This window comes from Trachypithecus francoisi, unplaced genomic scaffold (assembly GCF_009764315.1).
Source record: "Trachypithecus francoisi isolate TF-2019V2 unplaced genomic scaffold, Tfra_2.0 Lachesis_group0, whole genome shotgun sequence".
NCBI lineage: Eukaryota > Metazoa > Chordata > Mammalia > Primates > Cercopithecidae > Trachypithecus > Trachypithecus francoisi.
In genome coordinates this window covers 56,115,679-56,140,297 of record NW_022681453.1, presented here as the reverse complement: position 1 = coordinate 56,140,297, position 24,619 = coordinate 56,115,679, and the positions used below count along the sequence as shown (strand labels likewise).

At 47.1% G+C, this 24,619-nt stretch overlaps 1 protein-coding gene across 2 annotated transcripts in view; it reads right to left on the bottom strand.

The window, feature by feature from the left end:
• Positions 1-982: 982 nt before the first annotated feature.
• Positions 983-24,619, bottom strand: part of SYN2 (synapsin II) — a 192,796-nt gene continuing 169,159 nt past the window's right edge. For both annotated transcript variants that reach the window (XM_033210706.1, XM_033210705.1), the window contains exons 9-13: positions 24,090-24,192; positions 22,667-22,816; positions 8,999-9,059; positions 4,754-4,997; positions 983-1,883 (exon numbers count right to left, since the gene is read on the bottom strand). In XM_033210706.1, coding sequence (XP_033066597.1) covers positions 1,748-1,883; positions 4,754-4,997; positions 8,999-9,059; positions 22,667-22,816; positions 24,090-24,192 — 694 coding nt within the window. In that variant the 3' untranslated portion in view covers positions 983-1,747. The remainder of the gene's footprint in view (positions 1,884-4,753; positions 4,998-8,998; positions 9,060-22,666; positions 22,817-24,089; positions 24,193-24,619) is intronic.

Sequence of the window (24,619 nt, the reverse complement as noted above, 5' to 3'; positions counted from 1 at the left end):
ATTGCCTTGCGCCCAGGTACCCCATGCTTGTTCGGTTTGTTCTTTAGTTATGTGTGTTGTGGGAGGAGAGCTGTCACCTCCCAGGTGTCACTCAATGGGAAGTTCTACTTTGTTTTCTAAGTGTAAGAAGAGGGTACGGTTCTCAATCCTTGAACTGTGAAAATAGAGAATGAGTAAGAAAGGAGACCCTGGTATCGGAGAAATTCATTCTCTGACCTTGCAGCATCTACTGTCCATGAGGAGAAGTTAACAAGATAGTGGCATTTGGAGGAGTGTTATCTTGTTGAGTTAGTAGGATGGGTGTCACGTGTAGGAAATTATCTAGATACTTATTAACATTCAGATATTAACATTTTAACATTTTTTTTTTTTTATCAGTGCAGATGTAGTGTTTATCTTCACAGCATCCGTGGTCTTTGGGAAAATATACTTGAATATCAGGGAGTCATGAAGCAGTCAGAGTGAAATCCCTCAGAGCCCACTCTCAACTGCAGGCCTCTTTAGGATGGCTTCGTTGGGATCCGTGGGAGCCTGGTTATCAGAGCAGGTTGGTCCGGCCTCATTGGGACCACCATGTGGGCCTCAGCTGAGGAGCTTGATGACAGACCAGGCAAGTGAGTCTAAATTGACTCCTCCGAGAGCAAGGGTTCTGTGCTTATTTGAAAGGTTACAAAGTGCATAATATAGGTAGAAATGCTGAGTTGCTGAAGGAAGGCTAGGTGTCTTGGAGGAGACAGATTCACTGGGGAGGTGTCAGGAGGCCCAGAAGTGGCATGTAAAGGACAGACACATTCTCAAACACTTGCAAACACATGTACACCTGCAGTCACACACACAAACTGACACAAACAGCTTCACACACCTAGATTTTTCACTCCCTACACTCAAGCACACACACACCTCATGGACGCTCTCTCAGCCTAAAGGGTGGCCAACGGGTCAAGACCTCATGGCTGAATCAAATGTTGGTGAATGCTGCCGCTTTTATTACACCAAAGGTCTTAACATTTATTAGGAGATGAACACAAAGCTTGGCATACTGCTGTCATAGTGGCATGCATTCTCCTCTATAGTGCAGCTCTGGAGTTCAAGGTTACTGCAGATTGCACATAAGAACCACTCTTCAGAGGGAAGAAAAGGGGAAACTGCAGATCCTTGTTCTCCCGAATATCAGCAGACTCAAGGTGCTTCACCACCACAGCAGCCTAAGATCTTGTAAGTTGGGTGGGTGTGCTTTACACAGTAACACAGGTATGACAAGGGATCCAGGATGGGGAAGTTCCCAAAACTTAGGGCCAAGAGTACTTTTGGGGAAGTATACACTTCCCAAACAGGTATCACTGAATGGGGGCAGGGCATGCTTAGCACTGCAACTGAGCTACATTAAGCTGTCAGGAGTTCACAATTAATCCTGGTTTCACGGGGAAGAATAAGACATGATGGCGCTGTCACAATAAGGCCACTAAACTTATAGCAAACAATGACTTCAGAAGGAAGCTCTCGTGACTACAGGGAAGCAGCTCTTTCCTCTCTGATGCCAGGTACCCCTTGCTGGGTAGGCACCTGCCCTGAGACTGTCACATGGTCCTTTCTGGGCTGCACAACATCACTTAGCACACCAGAGCAGAGGAAGGGACCACACACATCAAGGTCATGGGACATCACCACCAAGCTGGCTGACTGTTGTTGGTGAATGTCTTAGATGCCTTTCCCGGTTGGGCCGGGGGTGCCCCGTGTGTCTGAAGAGCTAATCTGAAAAGAGGCTGGCAAAGGACTTCCTCAAGCTCCGGATGGTCTCCGCTTTGGCTTCATCCTCATTGGCTGAAGACCGGAAGAAGGAGGACTCAGAGAAGCTGAAGGCATTTGTCAGGGACTGCGACTTGCTTGAAGATAAAAACCAGAGAGAATGTGAGAGGGTGGTGTTCCCAGCAAGGCAGAGAAGGACGATGACGTGAGGATACACAACTAGAACCCCCACTCCCTCCCCGGGAAGACCAGGGTGATGGAGGATAAAGCCAGAAGTGGCCATGCTACCAAGACCCTGGGAGATCCCTAGGCTACTTCCTCATCTTCAGTGCTACTAGAATGGAAAGGGTGGGGACAGTATGGGAACAAGGGAGAAGGGAAAAAAAAGAAATAAGGGAAAGAGGAGGAAGAGGTGACTCAAAGACTGCTTCTTTAATTTAATCCAAAATGCCAGAGGGCTAAATTTCAGAGATCCCAACTTGGTAAAAACTAACCTAGGAATCTCATATTACTTCTCTGATGAAAAGAAGTCACAATGGGCCTGTGACTCTGGCACACTCTTCTCTATCAGCTGTCAACTGGTGGAGCCAGATCAGAAGACCTGGGCCAAAGTCTCATTCTGCCACTCAATCCCTCCTAACTGGAGGCAAGCCATGTACCTCTCTGTGCCTTGGGTTCTCATCTGTGAAGTTTGGTAAAATGAAGATCTCTACGCACTTTTGGCTCTTTCTATTCTGATCCCTTCTCTGATTCCAAAAGAATATATTGGCTTGGCCCAAAACTCCAATGCTTCAATTTCCCTGTTGTTTGTTTGTTTGTTTTGAGACAGAATCTCTCTCTGTTGCAAAGGCTGGAGTGCAGTAGTGCGATCTTGGCTCACTGCAACCTCCGCTTCCTGGGTTCAAGCAATTCTACTGCCTCAGCCTCCCGAGTAGCTGGGATTACAGATGCTCGCCACCATGCCCAGCTAATTTTTGTATTTTTAGTAAAGATGGGGTTTCACTTGGCCAGGCTGGTCTTGAACTCCTGACCTCATGATCCACCAGCCTCTGCCTCCCAAAGTGCTGGGATTACAGGCGTGAGCCACCACACCCGGCAATTTCCCTGTTCTTAAAATGGATGTAGTAACCACCCTTGCAACCCTCCTCAGAGGAGCGCTAATATGAGGTCTGTGAGGTTCAGGGTGTCCAGTGGCAAAAGAGATATATATCAGGTCTTTACAAGTTTCTCAGGGAGATTTCTAATGAGAAAATCCAAACTACACACTTTTTAGGGGCCTGTTTTCCCCTTGAGAGACTAGAGGTTCACAGAGAAAAACCATGAAGCACAAGGCCATGGGGAGGCCCAGCCTACACTCCAGGAGAGGACATGAGGTCTGGCTTCTCTACCGGCCCAGCTTTTCTCCTTCTTGACTCCCACTGGCTCTCGTTCCAGCTGCTTTCTGACTCCAGAACTCTTCTCCTGGTGTCTTGGGACTCTGCCCTCCCTTAAATGCTGGGTACAGCTCAGGAGAAACTCTCTTCTACAGAACTGTGAGCAGTCTCTCTCTGCCTGCAATGATGGTGAACAGACACCCTGCTTTTCATTAGGGCTGGGAACGAGACCCGACACGCTGGCCTCTGGGAGTGGGGGCACTCCTCAGCCCACACAGGCAGAGAGTACAGGAGAAGAGCCTCCAGCTTGTCATCAGAGGCTGGCTCTATTCAACAGCTTCAACCCAGAGGCAGTGACAATCCAAAGATCTGCCCTCACGCGGAGGCTAGAGTTGGCTAGTGAGAAGGCAGGAGGGATTAAAAAAAAGTCAGCAGGCAGTAAATAGCTGGGCTGAAGGGATATTATGGGGCAGGCAAGAGGTGCCATTGGCCAGAGCTGGGGAGGAAGAGTGGGTGATGCCCCTTCCATCACACCAGACTGAAGACCCAGAGAAAGTAACCATCTGGACACCCGAGCCCCGCAACCTTGGCTCTGCCACTAATTAGAGGAGTAGCTTGGCTTTGAGAAAAAAAAAAAAAATCAAATTTCTTTGAGCAAAGTTTTCTCATCTGCAATGACTACATGATCTCCTAGTGGCTCATTTCAACTCCAGAATTCTCCAGCCTCCTTTTCTCGCTCCCTGAACAGTCATTTGTTGCCCATCACCCCACTCTGAGAAGCAGGGGTGTGTCACTACCATCCCCTTACCAAACCCTTAAGGCTACAGCTGTCTGTGCTGAAGGTGGTGACAGAAGTCTGCTGGGGACACTGCAAGCAATCAGAGACCTCTGTGGGAGAGTGGGCAGAACTGACCATCATCCACATTCAGGTGCTGTCCCTTCCAAGGACAGCTCTGCTGCTTCCAGGGGTCCTGTGCAGCAGGGCAGTGTGGAGGGGCTTCTAGGGTGACTGCTGGGTGTGAGGGAACCCAGGAGGATGGAGGTCCTCAGCGTCTCTGCCTGGGAACTCCTCTGCTGCCCACACCAGAAACTGACTTCCTTTGGACAGAGCTGAAGGTAAGATGTTGAAATGGATTTAACTAATTCCCTCTTTTCATTCTGGGCAGGCTTACTGATTGCATACTCTGAACTGTGAGTCAGAGGCAGAAAGATTAAAAATATTTTTTTTACAAGGAAAGAAACACACAAAGAAAAGGAATGGAAAAAAAGAGTGGGAGACAGGGTTTAAAATAAACCAAAACCTCAAGCTAGTACAAGACTAGAGAAGGGACAGTGACTCTGCCATATTGCCACTTCCCAGGAAGAAAGGGAAGGGGGTTGAATTTCTAGCTAAACTTTAGACTTTCACTTCCCTCTTTCCTCCCTTCTCCAGTGAACGCTAACCATTCCTCTAACCAAACACACACACACAAACCAAAAACCAAAAAAAAAAAAAAAAAAAAAGCCAAAAAAATCCCACCACAAAATATCTGTAGGAGGAGACCTCGTTGAAGGTGATTTCTAGCAGCTCTGAGGCCCAAGGCCCACAAGGAGGATGGGAGAGGGGAGGGAGGAGCTGCTGAGTTGTCTCTTACTTGAGCTGTGGGTGAGGCTGGGGCTTCTGTGGTGGAGCAGCCAGGGGTGGCTGGGCCTCTGCCAGGGAGCTGCTGCTGGAGGGTGCATCTCCGTGGGTGGTGGGGCCGCCCGGCCGCTGAGGAGCCGAGGAGAAGGAAGAGGAGGAGGAAGAGGAGGAAGGTGGTAGTGATGGTCCAGGGGGGAGCCGGCGTGGAGGCAGCACCTTGCCTGGGGGCTGCATTCCTTGGGGTTGCCCAGGGCCCCCTAGGTTCAGTACAAGAAAAACTTCATAATTTAACCATATAAAAATGTTTCCTTATTAGAATCTACATCTCAAAGGGTGTGGTTAGTTAATTACCAAAAGGATAAGCTCTATGCCAAGAAGCCAGAGTCTCTGAAGGGCCCCAAAGGGGGTCCTTGGTTAGCTATCCTTGTACATGGCTACTAAGTGCCCCTCCTCAGAAACGCAGCGACTCAGCCACAGCAGAAGTCAGCAGGACAAGGAGGAACCAGGGGCGAGTGACCCTGTCAGAGGTACATGCTCTCACAGAGGGCCCTAGAATGCAGGGTCCTCACCCTTCCTCCCTAGAGGTGCCTCAGGCACACACCACCCTGCTCCAGGGTTTACTGGGAAGTCTCAAGTTTCACATGGCAGATACAGGAGAGGGCGGCGGAGAGAGCACTGGATCTCAGAAATAGTCTACCAGTGACTCCCTGAGCAAGTTACCAAACTTCCCTGGGCCTTGGTTTTCCCAACAAGAAAACTTTAAAAAGTGTAAACCCCGGTCTTAGCTGTCTTTTGAGGGGTAGTGGTTCAAAGATAACAGGGTTGAGCAAGTTCTTCAAAAAACATTCCATACCTTAAGATCACCTTGATGGTCACTGACTTATGTTGTTTTATGGAGCTGCCCTTGGTCCTGCTCCAAGCCTGCGTGGGTCTGATTACCAGGCCCACCAGGCCCCACCAGGGCTTAATTTTAGCATTAACTCATGCCCACAACCAGGAGAAATCCATTCTTCCAGGCACTGTTTTGCCTCTCAGTGCTATGGCTATCCTCAGGGGCTCTGGCAGGATGAACCTCTCAGGCATGTGTGGTAGAATTCTCCAGACATCCAAACTCCACTCTCCCCTGGGGATGTTGTGGGTGCCATTTGGCAAATAAAAGCCCCTCTAAAAAGGAACAGCACACCCTCCTCCCAGCATGAAACACAAAACCATCTGGTGGCCTGGAGAGGAAAAAGGTCCTCCTTCCTCTGGGAGTTGATAGGCATTAAGGTAGTACCAGACTGCCTAGAGTTTGCTGAGGAGGGTCCCAACACTTAGAAATCAAAAGCCATCCCCATTAGCACCTACTGACTAGTGGAAATGATGCCCAACTGCCCTGGGAGGTCCAGTCTCTCAGCCTCAATCCCACAGTTCACATCCAGGGGCCTGCTGGAGGGAGTGGACTTACAGAAACTCAGCACCAGCTAGTTGTATTATCACTTAGTTTTTAAGAAATACCAGAATATCTGCGCTCTCTGGAGAGGCAGAACTGTATGTCTGTGCCACTGTGCACCCATGCCTATCCGCTCAGTTCCCCACTACAGGGCACAGAATACCCTTTATCATCTAACCAAATAATACCAGAGTTAGTTACAGATAAATAAACACATACATAAGTAAATGGAGTTCTGCAGGTTTAAGAAGCTCCAAATTCAAATCAAATAACTAGTGAAGACGATAGATTAGCAGATTATTTCACATTAACCAGCTTTTGCCATTTCCAAAGTTTGGCATCACTTGTATTAGCATTTTCCTGTAAAGTAATACAGGTTAATAGCTCAGTCTCTTGCACCAGAAACCTGAGTGCTTTCCCATTTGTGCAGATACTTGGATAGCCAGAAACTTTACAACTTAACACTGAAGACAGATATAACTTTTCCTTTATTGCACATTAAGCTGTACAAGAGTCACAAAAGAGAGGTACTTCAATCACACTTCCAGCATTGGCTGAGGTTCTCCCAGTCGGATCAGTACAAAAAAAGGGGACAACGTCAGGAAAGAAATAGGTACAAAACACCTGAATGGCAATCCTATACTGTGACACAGATGTCCCCCAGGCCACAGAGTTGTCCCTAAGCATGCTGCCTGAGGGCACATAACAGTCAGGTTATGCTATCTGCTTGCATTTGGCAGTGGGAGCCCTAACCAATTTCTCCCCCACCTGAAAGACCTTGGCTGACACCACCCTGTAGCCTGACTGAATTCATATGGCAACTTTGCATTTGTGGCTCACAAATGACACATGAAAAGCACCGGATGTACACACTGATAACATGCAGAGAAGCAATACCACCATCAGCTCATTACTTGGACAAAAATATAAGATAAAATAAAACAATGTATTCCTCCATTCTGGGAAATGTTACTTTATTCTTTTCTATCATTTCATCAGATTGGGAGGTATTTAAGGACTTGATTCTTATGCAACCCATCTGGAAGTGCAAATATGCATATATGTGTATATTTACAACAGATGAACTACCATCATCAGCTGAGGGAGGGATTACAGATGACAACATTCACACTCAATGCATTTCTCTGTGGCCTCAATTTACCAGCAATCAAAGGAAAACCAAGGCACAAGCCCCTAGACATGTAACTCTTGTTACAAACCACCAACACTAGTTCCTTCTCAGATCTGGGAGTACAGAACGGTGACATGTCAATATAGAGGTGGAAGGGAATGTAAAAGTAGGGCCAGTAGCATTTCTTCTCAAAGGCAAGCTGCTGGCATGAACTCCCACGGACCATGGTGTTAGAGGCGGCTGCTTGGTGCCCGTTCCCAGCCTGGCCAGGAGATGGCAAGATGAGGCACTGAAGCTGAGACCTGGTTTAATGAACTGTCTCAGCATCTGCTCAGGTGCTGCTTGTCAGAGGGAAAAGAACAAACTGGTGAGGGTTCCTCAAGAGCCACCACTATGGAGCCTCTGTCCAAAACACACACAAGCTAAATATGAGACAGTTCCTCCCAGGAAAGAGAAAGCTCCTCAATCTCTGAACCCTGGAGGGCTCTGGTAAACAGCTGAGAACTGAAGCAGGAGTCAACCTCAGGGTTCTGGAGGCAGTGTACCCACTGAAGTAACATGGGACATTTTTGATTTGGTCTCCCATTACGATGCCTCAGGAGAGGCCAAGAGCAGAATGGACAAATCCTTGACAGATCTTAAGTAGCTCCCTGCATTCTATGTCCAACATTGCCAAGGAATTATCTCTGTACACAGGTCAAGCTTTGGGAACACAAAGCAGCCTCAGGTCCACACAAGCGCACACATGGCTGATCCAGAAACAGCAACAATGAAGAAACAATTGAGATCAACACACACAAAATACTCACAGGTTCACTTTGATATTGCACATCAGCGGCCCCATTTTATAAAAATCTCATAGCTAATTAGTTAATAATAAAATGAAGGGTACACTGGGATGTAAAATACAGAACACATTCCTGGAAATTTCTTTGTATTTCATGTCATCACTAAAAACACAAGAGCTCTACAGGCACAGCCAGCCTATTCACATAAACTCAAACTGCACCAAATTTTAGCAAATGGAGAAAAAGGTGGATGCCTTCAAATTCAGTGGATGAAGCTATGGCAGTTTGATCTTGAAAATCTCTTAATGTTCTATCTAAGTTACAATAGTCATGCAGAAAGAAAGCGAAAAGCACAGTTCATTGAAGATCCCAAGCACACTGGTGGAGGTAAAGTTGGGGGTGGGGGATTTTATCTGAGCTTGGGGGGAGAAGGAGAGGAGCTAGGTTTTCTTTTTGTGGTTTCCAGTTCTCCCCTGTCCACCCCCCTACTCCCATTTCACCCCACATTATATATTACTTTTAAAAACACTATTAAACCACCCAGAAGATAGAGTCACACTGGACTTGGGAGAGGCACAATTCTTTTGTACACTGTTGACAAACAGCCCTGGAATCACAAGTTATACAGAGAAAACATAAGTGAGCATTACAAGCACGAACAGGAACAGGTAAACAACCAGACAGAGGAGCTGACACTGCATAGGAAAAACACAGTCCAGTCAGCATTGAAAGAACGCAGCAACGGCACCAGTGGGAGGGTCTGTTTTCCCCGCCCCGCTTTCCTTTCTTTTGTTTTTGGCTTAAAATTTCTGCTTTGAAAAATTAACTACCAATCATTTTAAGAAGCTTGGACTTGTTTTGGCCCTACTGCAATGCCATTACAGTCGAGAATATACTGTAAACAACCTTGAGGGGGTGGCCGCTGAGGTGGGGTCTTGCTTGAGTCCGGATCCTTAAGTGTTCCGCTCTGGAAGACAAAAATGCAAGAGATAAAAACAGAACTCCAAGCCACTGAATTCCAAAGAGAAACCACGTGGCTCCATGGCAAGGCCAGAGTGGAATCCAGTGGGACCTGGTGGGATCCAGTGGGATCTGGCCATAGGCTTCTGCTGCTCCAGAAACACCTTAAAGGGGATCCTCGGCCTCAGGTATTGCTGGGACAGTGTGGGGAGTCTGGGGCTTGCAGCCATTCTGGTAACAATGCCTGAGACCTCTTCAATCCCTTTTTCATTTTCCTCCATTTAGACTCATTCTTTCTAGAAGCTTTGCGTCCTCTAGCACCACCTGGTTTCTTTTCTGGTTTTCTGGTACCTGCCCATGTCCAGCTGCCATGCCTACGTACAGGCCTGGCTTTCTAAAGGAAAGGGAGGGCCAATGCCAAACCCCAGAGACAGGGTTGGACTATAGGTGGCTCTAGGGGCAGGTGAGCAGGAAGGCAGGGGGAGGAGTGTATGTGTGCGCATGCCCGCGCTCAGCTGGACCTAGTGGCTAGCCTAGGCTTGGCTCACTTCTCATCTGGAGTTAACTCCGGAGTGGGATGAGTTCTGGGGCTGACTCAGGGAATCAGATCCACTCTTTGGACTCAGCTGAGAACTCCCGAAGGGAGGAACTTGAAGAAAGGGGTTGTCATTTGTTTCCCAGGCCCCTCCTTACCTTAGAGGGAAGGAATAAGACATTAGTGTTTTTTTTTTTTTTGAGACGGAGTCTCGCTCTGTCGCCCAGGCTGGAGTGCAGTGGCCGGATCTCAGCTCACTGCAAGCTCCGCCTCCCGGGTTTATGCCATTCTCTCGCCTCAGCCTCCCGAGTAGCTGGGACTACAGGCGCCCGCCACATCACCCGGCTAATTTTTTGTATTTTTTTAGTAGAGACGGGGTTTCACCATGTTAGCCAGGATGGTCTCGATCTCCTGACCTCGTGATCCACCCGTCTCGGCCTCCCAAAGTGCTGGGATTACAGGCTTGAGCCACCGCGCCCGGCCCAACATTAATGTTTGTAACAGCGCTCAAGACCAGGCTGTTTTTCCTCCCAAACAGCATGATTACACTTTACCCAACAGCATGGCTCCGATCCCATGCTCCCTCTCCCAGCCGTGATTCTGATTATGCCCTGACGGGATCAAAGACCTGTGCGACTTAGTTTGCCTAACGTTTGTATTAGAGGCAGTGAACGTTTGGAGTCTGAGTTCAGCACAAGGGAAATGCTCTGTGAAGCCTAAAGCCTGCCAGTGTGCTGATGGTGATGTCAATGAGGGGCTTCCAAGACAAGGCGGTGGCTGAACACAAGCATGTCCTCAGTGAGCACCCACTTCCCCTTTACTGCTCGTCTCCCCTTTTGACATGCCCCTCAGCCGTACTCCCACATTAAAGCTGCTTCTCCTCCTGTTCCCCATTTCCCTTGGGCATCCCATTCTGGCTACTTATCTCCCTGCCTATTACGGCCTGTTTTCAGCTCCACTGCCAGGGAAGTGTTACCTTCTCAGTATCACAGTCTTTTAACCGCATTACTCGGAACTGTTCTACTGAGAGGATTTGGGATCGTAACCAGGAGGGGGCCTTTGAAATGTCCTCAGTGCCACCACATCAGAGAGTGCCCCATTCTACCATAACCCCCAATCTCCCACAAGTCACAGTGAGAACACTACTTCCTTTCTCCTCTTCTGGGGACCTTCTTGGAATCCATAAGGCACAGTCTGAGCCTGACACTGCAATACCCACACCTGGGAACCCAGCTGGAAACCACTCCATCCCATCAGCCTTCAGGACTCCTCCACTTTTCCCTCCTGGTGTCTGAGTCACCATCTTCCCTTGACTAACTTTAGTCAGGCCTTTATCATTTCTTGCTAGATGAGTCTCCTAATTCTTTCATCTCTTTCTTTCCAATCTGTCTTCTCTGGGGCTACCTATTATCCTCCTAAACCTTTTTTCTAGTTGTGTCTCTTAACTTCTCTAAATCATCTAGAGCTGACATTTATGGAGTGCTTACTGTGTTCCAAGTAACATGGGTGCACTATTGTGTACTCTCTCTGTACCTCACTGTATGAGGTAGACACTATTTCATCAGCACTCCTGATTGCTTCAGCATGGCTGGGCTCACCCTTTCTAGCCTTCTCCCTCCTTTATGTCATAAACAGCTGCTCAGTCCAGGCCTGATTCTCTACTGTTCATTTGCTAGTCTGGCCCATGCCTTCAACATCACAGCCTCTCATGGTCAGAGACAGATACTTAGGTGAAGGACAGAAAAAGTCACAGTTTGTGAAGCTGCTGGACTGGCTCTCGCTGGTCCCTCCCCTCGGGCCTCACGTCCGGTGCCACTGAAGGGTCCCAGTGCATCATCTCAAATGCTGGCCAAGAGCAGCTGACGATGTTCTCCTCCCAGAGAGGGTTACAGAAAACTATGTGGCATGAGAGCAGAACCAGGGCCAGTGGGCAAAAAAGGTCTAGGCAGACTTTCACTTATAAGAAGAACTTTCTTTTGCAAAAACAGTGAGATAGGCTGTTTTGGGAGGTAGATGTATGTGTTCACATAGTGGGTAGTGAATGACCTGACAAAGACATCATAGATAATATTCCTTCTTTAAATATGAGATTGACTGGATGAATGCTAAGGTTCCTTCCAATCCTGTGAAACTGTGATTCCAAGAAAACATTTTAAATCCCATAGATTAAGCTTTAATGGTAGAACTCCAGACACAGGTTGAGCTCACAGGGGTGATCATACCATGCAGGCTAGCCTTCTCTTTCCTCAGCCATGGAAATATATATGTAAGACACCCACGAATGAACTAAGCCCAGAAGTGCCCTTCTCCAGGCTTCAGAGGAAGAGCTCCCAGAGGCAGTCCTTTGGGCTGGAGCCTGGGAATATGCTTTGGCCACCCTTGATGGCGCCTAGGAAGCTTCTCTTGGCCCCGGCTCCACTGAGATTGTGTATGGAAGACTTCTCAGGGGCTACAGGAGGTGGGGAGGAGAGTTCCCAAGGACTGTCCCTTGCCAGGCTGAGACTCCCTGGCTCCACCCACAAGCCTGCTGTCAGCTAGGGTCTCCAGGCCTATTCCCTGTGGGGCTTGGCTACCATGGGATCTGTTTCCAGTCACCCAGAGCATCCTGGGATGCCGAATTCCACAGAAGTCTGGCCACTCTGGCGTCACTGCCAAAGTCTGGCATGGAGCCAGCCCACAGCAGCAGGAACTCATGGCCAGACTGAGAGGCAGAGTTTTGCTCAGGAAGTTGGATTGATTCAAACAGGTAAGAATGTGAAGTTCAGTGCTTGTGCCTAGCTGTACACAAAATGGAAGGGGAATAAATGACCTTATAGTAGCATAAGAAAAAACCCAACTGGGCGCAGCTCACGCCTGTAATACCAACACTGTGGGAGGCTGAGATGCGCGGATCACTGAGCCCAGGAGTTCGAGACCAGCCTGGATAACATGATGAAACGCTGTCTCTGCAAAAAATACAAAAATTAGGTGGGTATGGTGGCATGTGCTTATAGTCCCAGCTATCCAGAAGGCTGAGGCAAGAGGATAGCTTGAGCCTGGGAGGTGGATGCTGCAGTGAGCCAGGATCACGCCACCGCATTCCAGCCTAGGCAACACAGTGAGACCCCGTCTCAAAAAAATACATAAATAAATAAACCGCAGACAACCTTGGGTTTACAGAGTGACAACAGGCTCAGAGGGTGTCAGACTATAATGATGCTGCCAAAAATCAGATGCAGCTGGAGGTATGTCTGTGTCTTGACAAGGGGAAGTGATAGGACCACTGTTCTTTTGGCTGATCAAGCCTCATGAGAGCGCACTGCAACCAGTTCTGGTTACCTCTTAAGGGGGATGCTAGCAGAAAAACATGGGTACATGGAGCAGATAGGATGGTGAGCAGTCTCAAAATGACATCTTTATGCATGTGACTTTGGGCAAGCTACCCTGAGTCACAGTTTCCCAAATGGTATAAATGAGGTAACCATGGAAGCACCTAGGGCTTAGTAGAAGACTGAAATTAGTCAAATGTATATCTGAATAGTGTCAAGGGCTGGCTTGGGTAGTAGTGAGCTTCCTGGCATGAGAGGTATTTCAGCAGTGCTTGGACAAACTCTGGTCAGAGGGGCTCACGTAGCTGCAGGCACATGACTTCTACAGGCCCTTCTGGCTCTGGGCTTCCATGAATTCGTTTATGCATTTTTTTCCCCAGTTCTTCAGGTGTGTGAGAACTGAGACAAGCCTTTCTTAGCTACAGAGTTCAAGACCAGCTACAGAGTCTTGAACTCAGCAAGACCTAGGGTTATTGGGCCTGTGCAGAGATGTCTTGCAGGTATAGGCTTTCAGGGGCTTGGCAAGGAGAGTGTGCTGCTTCTATCAAAGCTAATTGGGCTGGTATCCTGCTATGCTCAATCCACTGGGCTTAGTGATCAGAGAAGCCAGGGAGGAAGGAGAGAGCTGGCGAAGCTCAGAGACTTCTCCAGGTTGGTAGGTCCACCACTTGTTAAGGGAGAAATGCAAGGGTTTTCCTTACATATAGAGTCACAAATGCCCAGCTCACTCCATTCTTACCTTCCCCTCTGTTGAAGTCGGAGCACCAAAAGGGCAGGGTGCACGGTATTGTGGAGAACTCCTTGAACTGGGGCCCAGAAGATCCAGCTCTCCTGCTTAGCAGCTGTGTGACCTTGGGCAAGTCAGTTGCCTTCTCTTTGCTGATATGTGAAACAAAGATACACTTGCCAGCCCAAGACATCTTAAATAAGCATTGTTAGGCTTAAACTAAAGAGTGTGCTTTGTAAACTGTAAAGTGTTAGACAATGTAACTGAGCATCCTACTATTATTAAATAATAAATATAAATCCAAAGGAAGGGAGGTCTAATGTTAGAATCAGTGAAGAAGATATTGTTGTGTGGTTTCCTGTCACCTGATGCATAGTTTCATGAATAGGGAATTCTGGTCTGGGTTATACCATGCCTTCTGTATACTGCTTAGTTCCTGCAAGGTCCCTGCAAAAATGGTAAATATTAGCCCTTGAGATGATTGGAAAGGAAATCACTGGTCTGCGACAGAAACCAAGCCCATGGATGAGGGTTTGTAGGTTTTTGTCAAAGGCAACTTTAAAATGCCATCCCGTGGCTTTCGGCAGAGAAGCTGGAGAAAGGAGCTCCTGAAGTCCCAGCAGGATGGAAAGCTGAGGAAGGAAAGACATTGAGTGACTCAACACTTGTGAGCTGTTGGCCTGAGACCAGCTGCTCCAACCAAGGAGGAAGGCCTGTGCTTGCTCAGCATATCTGAGACAGGAAATTGGGAAAGGGTCCCAGGGTCTGGCCCCAGGAAAGAGGCCAGGCCAAGCTCCTTGCCGGACACGCCACAGAACTATTCTGATCAGCTCCCCCAGGCCCCGCTCCCCCGGTCTAGGACCCCAGGGAGAATGAGGCAGCGGGAAAGAATGTGGTCGGGAGGTTGTAGGTTTAGTCGGTGCAAAGGGGACCGCATGTTTTGAGGCACCTTGGGATCTTTCTGGGCTTGCCCCTGCAGTCACCAGCGCCCACCTTCCTTCCTCCTCCTAAAAGGTGCCCAGGGATGAGCCGCTTCTCTTTCCCTCCTGGGGGGAGTTGCTTCTCTGTGTGCAGAGCTCATCTCCGGGAGGGGGGCCCTCTCATAACCTAGGACCCAAGAAATATCCCATGGGGGCAGTCCCTGAGTCTTCTGGGGGCACTGAGGGGCAGGTCACCCAAGGTCAGAATGTCAGCTTCAAATGATTAAACATGTCCCTGAAAAGTTAAGACAGTCCCAGAATAGTTAGCTTCTCTTAATAGTCTGTTAAGGGATCTAGTCACTAGTGGCTTTATCTGAACCTGCCCCAAATCTCCTCACGTTCTCAGCTTATACTCACTGGGGAAGAAATTCACTAAAGCCATTCCTGCTGTGGGAAGCAGGAAGGCCTTTCATTTGTCCTAAATTTACCTCTTCTAAGCTGAAGTGAAGCCCTGTTAGTCCCATGTTGGGGATCGGAGAGACCTTTGGACCCCTCCCTAAATGGAGAGCCCTTTAGATTCCACTTCTCAGAGTGAAGAAATCCCATCTTAGGCTTGGTCTTCTTGCACTTAGGAGACCTCATATTTTTTAGAACAGGGCAGCTAATCTTTTGGCTTTCATGGGCCACATACACTAACACTAACGATGGCTGATGAGCTAAAAAAAAAAACAAAACTGCAAAATATCTCATAATGTTTTAAGGAAGTTTATGAATTTGTGTTGGGCCGCATTCAAAGCCATCCTGGGCTGCAGGTTAGACAAGCTTGTTTCAGAGCCTTTGTGGCTGGAAAAACCTCGCTGAAAATGTTTTGTTTCTTTTTATACCAGAGAACCCATATAAAAAAGGCCTGGTAGAATGTCCCACCAGAGACCAGAGGTTATTCAGCCTCAGTCCTTCAATTCTGAATTCTCATCACAGCCTTTCCCAGGTCCCGTGGCTGTACACAGTCTGCATCCCAGCATGTCAGGCTTGGAAGGAGATTGTATAAGTTACCTGTTCCAACAGCCCCAGTCCCCAGCCCTTGCCTTTCACCATGTGCCTTACAAGCTGCTCATCCTGCTCAACGTCAGCAACTATGTGGCAGCCGCATACCATTTCTGAGTGTTAGAGAGCTTATTCCCTACACTGGTTCAAAACCAAGCAGATTTGCCTTTTGGAATCAGTTCTACCCCATGACAGCATCAGAGAGCTAAAGATATTAATTAATGCACTCCTGGAGATGTCTGCTATTCAACTGCAATTCCTTTAACTTTTACTCATAGCACAGATTTGCCAATTGCCTCAACCTCCTGGTTTCTCTCCTCTGAGCACATTCTGACTGGAGTTAGAATTATATTGTTGGGGGTTGTTATACTGCAACCCTCAGACTAGAAATACTTCAGATGTGCTCTGATCAGCTCAGGGTAGGAGAAGAGGCTCATTTTCATTCTGGACACCAAATGTATATGAATGCTTCCAAAGGCTGAGTCTTAGAATCATTCCCCATGGGTCTAATCCACCAGTCAAATGGGAAGCCAGCTCTGTGGCATAACTGAGGGACACTGAAGAGAGAACAGTTCCCATCTCAGTCCGTCAGTGTCTGAAATTCCTGCATGGGCAATTCAGTCTTCTGGCTCTGGAGAATTTTACAGGAAAATAAAAAAAGTGGAACCAGTATAATGAGAAATGAGAAAAACATTAGCCACATGAAGGAGAAGACCAGATGCCATCTCTACTGGCATGGCCTGAAAGCTCTGTCCCCCTGAAGTTCTCTCCCTGGTTCCTGGGAATCTGAAGAGCAGCCCACACCTCACCAGAGCCCTAGGATGCAAGGCCCAGCTCAGATCCTAGACAAGAGACCCCAAAAGTCAGTGAATGTGTAGGAGGGGTGGTGGGAAGGCAGTGGTACAGGGAAGAGACTCTGTAGGTATAGAGCCTAGAGGCTTTGGCCATCAATGGCCACCAGGTGTCACTGCCACCTCGAGAACAGTCTCTCTCAAGCATTTCAGAGTCCATGTACAGAGACAGAGGGTCAGTAGCTGCCGCTGACCGTCACAGCAGCCCACAAGCTGGCAGTCCGGCCAGGCTGAGGCCAAGCTGTCATCAACCAGATCAGGCTTTGCCACTCACCTCCCTGCTCTTGGTGACATGGCCAGTGCTTCTTATGCCCCTTCCCCTATTCCTTTGAAATGTGTGCAGCAGCTGGTTCAGGCCCACCCCCACGTCTTTGCTCTTTGCTTTCTATAATTAATCCATCCCAGGCTAGGGAGCTGGCTGGTAACAAGGTAAGGTGTGCCCTCTAATCACCATCCTCACCCCTAAGTCCCAGCTCCCTGTCCCCACTTTAGGTGTTCCTCTGGAATCAAATAAATGAAAGCACTAATGGTAGAGCTAAGGGCAAGGATAGAGAAGGAGAAAGAGAGAAGGGTAGACAAGCAGCTAGCCACAAGTCTGTGCTGGTCTAGGTCTAGAATTCTGGGCAGGAGCAGCTCCTAGGGCTTATGACTCAGACCAGAGGCTCTTTCAGCCTGAGCTTCCACAGCCACAGAAGAAAGAGGCCAGCAAGAGGCGCCTATGAGGAATGGTGACAATGCCTGTGAGCAAGTTAGTGACAACACCTAAGGGCTCAGCTGGCCATGTAAAGTCCTGGCTGGGATGCAGGTAATGTTCCTTGGTTCACATCCTTTCCACTTGCACACTACCAAGATCATCCATAGGACCTGACATCAATCCAATAGGCTGATAGGGCTGTTAAAGATGCCTATTCCAAATGATGAACTCACTCAACAAATATGTATTACAATGGCACATCAAAGGGAGTGGGGTAGGAGTGGTTTGCTTGGTGGGAAGAGTATTTTATCAACGTCATCTGTATAGAATTGCTATCATATGTTGATAATAAAAAGCAGGCCAACTTAGTTATTTTAAAAATTTTCTATAGTCAACTGCTTGCACCTGGGCAAACCACTCTCACCTGCCTCCCCTTGGTACACCCTTGATGTATTAAATGGCTACTAGGTGCTAGATACTGTTGCCCTAGAGATATAGCCATAAACAAGTCTGTACTCTTGAGAACCTTACATTTTAGTAGAAGAGACAATGAAATAGACAAGAATAATCTCAACTGGTAGTAAGCACTATGCAAAAAAGTAAAGAAGGGAGAGGTGGTAGCCAGTGATTAGGTGGCAGCTTTGGATTGGATAGTTGAGGAAGTATCAGTTATACTGTTAAGGAAAAGCCAGTTATTGCCGGGCACAGTGGCTCATGCCTGTAATCCCAGCACTTTGGGAGGCCAAGGCAGGTGGATCATGAGGTCAGGAGATCGAGACCATCTTGGCCAACATGGTGAAATCCCATCTCTACTAAAATACAAAAAATTAGCTGGGCGTGGTGGCACGTGCCTGTAGTCCCAACTACTTGGGAGGCTGAGGCAGGGGAATCGCTTGAACCCAGGAGGCGAAGGTTGCACTGAGCTGAGATGCACCACTGCACTCCAGCCTGGCGACAGAGTGAGACTCCGTCTCAAAAAAACGCAAAACTAAGAGGGAAGAGCATTTCAGAGAGGGAGCACAGCCTAATACAAAGGTCCTTACCAGTGTGGCTAGGGCACAGTGAGCAACAGTTAGGATAGTACAAGGGCAAAGAGGCAGGTAGGGGCCTACATAAATTGCTTGGGAAAAACAGTGTTGTGGGGACAAGATTAAGAGGAAAAACTAGAGTTCTGTGTTATGTTTAGGGTGCCCTTAAGATATGCAAGTAAGGGTGTCAACCAAGAATTAGAAATGTGAGTCTGGAGTTTGAAGGGGTGGTCAGGGCAGGAGATAGATACGGGCTGGCCAAGACCACCAACAAATATATACATTGACCAAGTTCTGGGGCACTGATGTTTAGACACTCAACAGAAGTGGAAGAATCAGCAAAGGAGGCCAAGAAGGGGAAGCCAATGATGTAGAATGAAAACCAAGCAAGGGTGGGGTCTCAGGGGCCTAGAAAATAGTGTTTAGAGGAGGGAGTAGTCAACTGCATCAAATGCTACTGAAAAGTCTGAAAGATTAGAACAAAAGTGACCACTGGACTCAGTGACATGGAGATCACTTTTTTTTTTTTGAGACAGAGTCTCGCCTCTGTCACCCAGGTGCAGTGGTGCAATCTCGGCTCACTGCAATCTCCACTTCCCGGGTTCAAGTGATTCTCCTGCCTCAGCCTCCCAAGTAGCTGGGATTACAGGCACCTGCCACCACACCCAGCTAATTTTTGTACTTTTAGTAGAGATGGGGTTTCACTATGTTGGCCAGGCTAGTCTCGAACTCCTGACCTTGTGATCCGCCTGCCTTGGCCTCCCAAAGTGCTGGGATTACAGGCATGAGTCATGGCACCTGGCCTCATGGAGGTGACTTTGACAAGGGCAATTTCAGTGGGATGGTGGGAATGGGATGCTGACTAGAGAGGACAGGAGAGAAAATGTGGTAAAAGGGAGACAGTGGCTAAAACAACTTTCCAATAATCTTTTGGAAAAAGAGAAATTGATGGTGGAGAAGAGAGAAGACACTTGAAAACAAAAAGGAGATAGAATTTAGGTCACAAGTGGAGGGTGAGCCTTACAGCAGATTCATGTGGGTGGAGGTGCAGATAAGTGGGTGGATGTGATAGCAGGGACACGAAGGTAATCTAGTTTGACGGTTCCATAGTCCTGGACTTATGATGGCTGAAATGTCTGCTCAAATGTAACCACTGAAAATGTGCTATTATCTAGAGGAAATTGGAGGTGGGAATATGACCAGTACAGTCATGGCTTTAAGCTCAAGTTGTGGAGTTTTGACAACTGTGGCTGACTGTTGGATGTCTTCTGCCTTCTGGGTGGCCTGAGGTCAAGGCACAAGGCTCAGGAGGAAGCTCATAGAGGTTACCAGAAGATACCATCAGAGAAATGATGACCTCTGAATTCACTCATTATTTCAATTTAGAATATAAACGTTTTGGACAGCAACTTTAAGTCCTAAGGCTATTAACTAATTTTAAGCGCACACTCTGCATTTCCATGTTAGTCAACGGAAATGCAGATCAATAAGGCATAGTTCTTGCCCACAGGGGCTGAAAGTATTTGAGAAACATTTGCTATATTAACTTAATCATGTGTGTAGTAAAGAATTTGGCTTTGCCCTAAGAGAATTCTAGCCTTTGTCTTTGGCTCCTTGGAAGTAACCTCTACACTCCTGGAGTTTCTGGAGTGATAGGAGTGTCTCTTGTCACTCACAGTAGGTCCTTCAGGCCACATGGTATTATCCTGACCTCCAAGGAGGGAGGAGCCAGAGGCTGAGTTCAACCAGGTGATCAATCAGTCATGCCTACATGATGAAGCCCCAATAAAAACTGTGAACACTGAAGCTCAGAGGAGCTTTCTCAGTTGTTAATACTCTATGCATATTGTCACATATCAAAGCCAGGAGGGGAATGAGCCCTAACTAATGTAAGTTTTGTGTTTGAAACCCTCCCAAATTCTGCTCTACACATCTTCCTTTGGCTTAGTTTTGACCTGTATCCTTTCTCCATAATATACTGTAACTGTGAGTATAATAGCTTTCAGTGAGTTCTGAGTTCTTCCAGAGAACTGTCAAACCTGAGAGTGGTTTTAGGAACTTCCTGAACTTTCAGGTGATGTTAGGAGTGAGGGTCTTACGGAGACTTTGCAGGTTGGCTAACTTCAGACTTTGCAGTTTGGCTAACTCCAGGTATTATGCAGCGTTAGAACTGAAAGGGATCTAGACATCATCTATTTCAACTCCATTTTATAGGTGAGGAAACAGAGGTCTAGAGACGGGAAGTGACTTGCCCAAGGTCACATAATGTTATAGCAGAGTGAGGATTAGCCCTTGTGTGTCCTGACTCCCAGCATGGTATGCATTCCACAATATCCTTTGGATATGAATATAAGGCTGAGCAAAAAAAGCTTATCCTTGAGTCAAACTGACTTTGCTACAAGGAATTTCTGAAAGAGATGCTATATTTAGGGAGCTTATTCCTTGCTATGTTTTCTGCCTTGATGCTGACATATTGTAGATTTCTCTTACAAAATGTTCAAGCTACAACATTTAATGTTTATAAAATAAGGGGCTTATACCAAAGAAGGGCTAATGCTTTTTGTGGGGTAGAGAATTTTGTTCTGTAAATTATCTCTTCGCTTCTTAACTTTTATACTTTAGATACCATTTTGTATAATATGGATTGTCTTGCTACAAGGGATCTTAGTGTGTTCAACCTTTAATTTTAGACACAAAGATGCTGAGGCACAGAAATGGGAAGAAACCTACCCAAGGTCACCTGGTAAGCAGTGGCAAGGACAGAGCTACATGCAGGTCTCCTGACTCTTAGCATGGCCTTCATTTTAGTTCAGAATGACTTTCCTTGTAGAGGGTCAAGAAAGTTTACACATTTTGTAAGTACTTAAGGGCCCTTCACAGAATCCCAGAGCAGCCCATTCTGTCTGGGTAATGTCAGGTTCTCTTACCCTGTCATAAATTCTTTAAGATACTACCAGATGTTCTCTGTTTTTCTCAGTATTAAAGGGAAGAAGGGACTACTTGTCACTCTTCTGCTACAGCAAGGACAAGCAGTAATCTGGTTTGCAGATTCTCTCTCATTATCTATTGTGGACTAAAGGGCAGAACTAGGATTCACATATCTTGATTCCATCACATTTACAAAATCATAAAATCTCACCATAGGCCTGATTTTTTTACCCTTTATAATCTTTTTATCATCTCTAGTTAAATATAGTAATTAAATAGTGGGTTTGTATCTCTAACAGGCAATTAACTTTTGTTTTCCTAGTTACCCTACTGTGATTCTCTAGTAACTAAAACACTCATAAGAGCTAATATATAACAACATACCACCACACAGGGCTATTCTCAACTCAGATACCCAGAAAGAGTCAGGGTCCACATTTATTAGCCCAGAAGTTCCCATTTATCAGGATTAGTGAAGATGGAAGTATTCTACTCAAAGAAATTTTCAGAGCATAAAAGGTCTCTAGATATCAGTGGGGAAACTTGAGATCCAGAGAGGGAACTGACTTATCAATTGTTACACTGTTTTATGTGCTGGTCACAAAGCTAATAAATAAAGAGTCTAGGATTCAAATTTGGGTAGTTCTCACTTCAAAGCCCACACTCTGAATCACTATTCTATTCTACCTCCCTGTTTAAAGTTGGATTTTGAAGGAAAGCTATCTGAGAGAATTCTCATTTATAAATAATAAAACTTGAGCCCAAGAAAGGCTAGTCATTTCCCCACAAACTTACACAGCTATTTAGAGGAAGAGCTAGACTTAAGATTCAGTTTTTGATTCATTGTCCCAAGTTCTTAACATTTCATAGTATAAACATTTAGTGGAGTTGGGGATACTTTTGAAAGATGAGATCCCTCTTGCATGGGAATAAAGACCTTTCCCTGCCACAGGGTCTGATGTTCCACAAAACTTCAGTGTGGATTTCCCACTAGACCCGCAGCTCGAATGCTGTTGCCATGAGTGTGATTGGCCGACTGAAGAAGGCCACTTCTCTCTTAGGAAAGAAAGATTTCTAATTTGAATTTTGCTTTGTCACTCTCTCCCAGAATGAGGGACCTGATTCTCCCCTTTCCAGACCAGCTTATTTCTCAGAAAAAGCCTTCCTTATTTACAAAGATAGCAGGCTCGACACAGTGAAGCAGTGAACAGACAGTAAGTGATGTGACCCAGCTCTTCTTCAAATACCTCTCAGTTTAAAATTGGGAGCATCCTGAGTCCCAGGTGAAACTGGCTCTGGTTCCCTGGAGACTTCAGGTTCAGAGGAAAGAGATCCAGTGCTCCTCTGGTTAATTATATAACTGATATTGCAGATTGCTGAGAAGGCCCCTATAAAGGGTGGTGAAAAATAATCAGGCCTCCAGGGGAAAGGGAAGGGAAGGAAGAGGGAGATGTCTTCTTAGATCCCATTTAGGCCTGTGGGCATCTGGCCTGTACTCCATTCTTTAGGCCACCAACATCTAGAGCAGTGGGCTTGGGAATGGTTCTTGGCTCTGCTATGTCTCTTCCTAGCTGCTTACCTGTGGCTGCTGGGTTGTTAGGGGTCTCTGAGGAGACAGGGCAGGAGTCCTGGACAGTAGCTGGTTCATCCTGCTGATGACTAGTTCGGTGATCAGTTGCCTGTCCTCCACCTGATGTTCCCCAATCAGTGGCATGCTACAGTCCATGACCTGGTGGGAGACGTGTCCCAGGTGAGGAAAGGGGTCTGGAAACATAAAAGGCCTGGTACAATCTTTCAGAATGGGTAGGAATTAAGCCAGCAGAGATGGACTGGAGATGAAGCAGGAGTTCTTGTCTTCAGTTGGAAGTATGATCATTTGCAGAAATAGGATCTTTGTCACTACCTTCTACAAACCTTTGCCTCAGGTCTTTTCCCCAGGCTTTACCCATGCCAGGGCTCAGTGAGACCACAAATTGCTGAATGAAGGTAGCCAGAGAGGTAGAAAGCAAGGAGAGGGTAGAGCCTCGGGGCGCAAAAGTTTGCAGGCAGGGAGCAGGTAGATGTGAAAGGCATCCCCTTAAATCTCTGATTAGGAGCATGCGCTTTTCATCTCTATTACTTTTCACCCACAGAATCTCTGTCTCCAAGCATGCTCTGCTCACTAAATGACCAGGTTCATCCCTCTGTACCTGAACTGGGATGCCCTTCCTTCTCACCACCAATCCTGGTTCTTCCTGTACCTCAAGGCTCAGATCAGTGTTTTCATCCTTTAGGAAGTGTCTGTCTCACAGACTCCATAGTCCAACTTTCTCAATTATGGGTGAGAAAACAGAGGCCCACCTAGCAAGGAGAGGTGTGACCATTCAGAAGGTTACAGACCATGCAGGAAATGAGAGAGATTCTGAATTTGAAGCCTACTTTGGGCTTCTGACACCAATATCCTGGAAATACCACCAAACTCTTAGCAAGGAGTCTTTCCTGCTCCCAGCCAGATTGGGTAGGAAGTGTGGAAGGATTCATACTGCCACTGGCTTTCCTTTAAAACAGGAAAAGGGAGTCAGCAAAGTTGTGTTAGAGGACCAAGCAGAGTAGTGTCTCCAAGGCTCAGAGAGATGCTAAGAAGAATGTCCTGCATCTGGTGCCCGGCTGAGACACTGATTCACTCTGTGGTCTTGGGAACATGTTCATGGTGTTAGGCCTCAGTTTCCTCACCTGTAAAATGAGCAGATTGGACAGAATGACTCCCAAGGGTGGCTTTCTGAGACAGAGAATGGTAACATCACTACAGCCTTCCCAGAGGAATGGCTAGTATCCCAGGAACCCATATCCAACATCTTTTACTCCTGGTGTGGATCAGCCTAGCAGGTTGGAAACAATAGCTACCCACTGATCTTGCTGGAACATTTCCATGGTTCAGGAGACCCTAAATTAAAGGCAGTCTGAGCTGCCCACATAGTTCTTAAGCCTTGGGAGTTATCTCTTACTGCTTGGTCCAGACTTACCTCAAAAATGTAGTCTTTCCCATCTTTGCCATGTACAGCTTTGACGGCACAGATGTCCAGGCCGCCAAACATCTCAGAGCAGGTGTCCACCCACAGTTTGTACCTGGAGGTGATGGGGAGGTGTCCTGAAGCTGGGGCAATTCGCTCACCACAAAGCTTGCTTGCCGGTCAGGCTCTCCTTGCTGCCTCCATCTCTCCCACCTCCCATCCCCACTGCTCCCTCCATCTACGTGCATCAAGCACATACCCTTATTTACAGTGCCCTCCTCCATCTGCTTTCCAGATCCTACCCATTTTTGCAGACCCAAAGCAGTTCTCACCACCTCTAGAAGGCCTCCTTGGCTATTCCAGCCCATGCTAATTACTCCTTCCTTGGAGCTTCTATGGTATGTACAGTCATCTTTTCCCATAGGCTGTTAGAAGAAGCCATGCTACTTGACCACTTGCTGCTTAGAAACTTCTTCCACCAGATACTCTAGGTCATCATCCCTAAATTCAGCCTTCCATAAATCCCTAGGGCATGGACACAA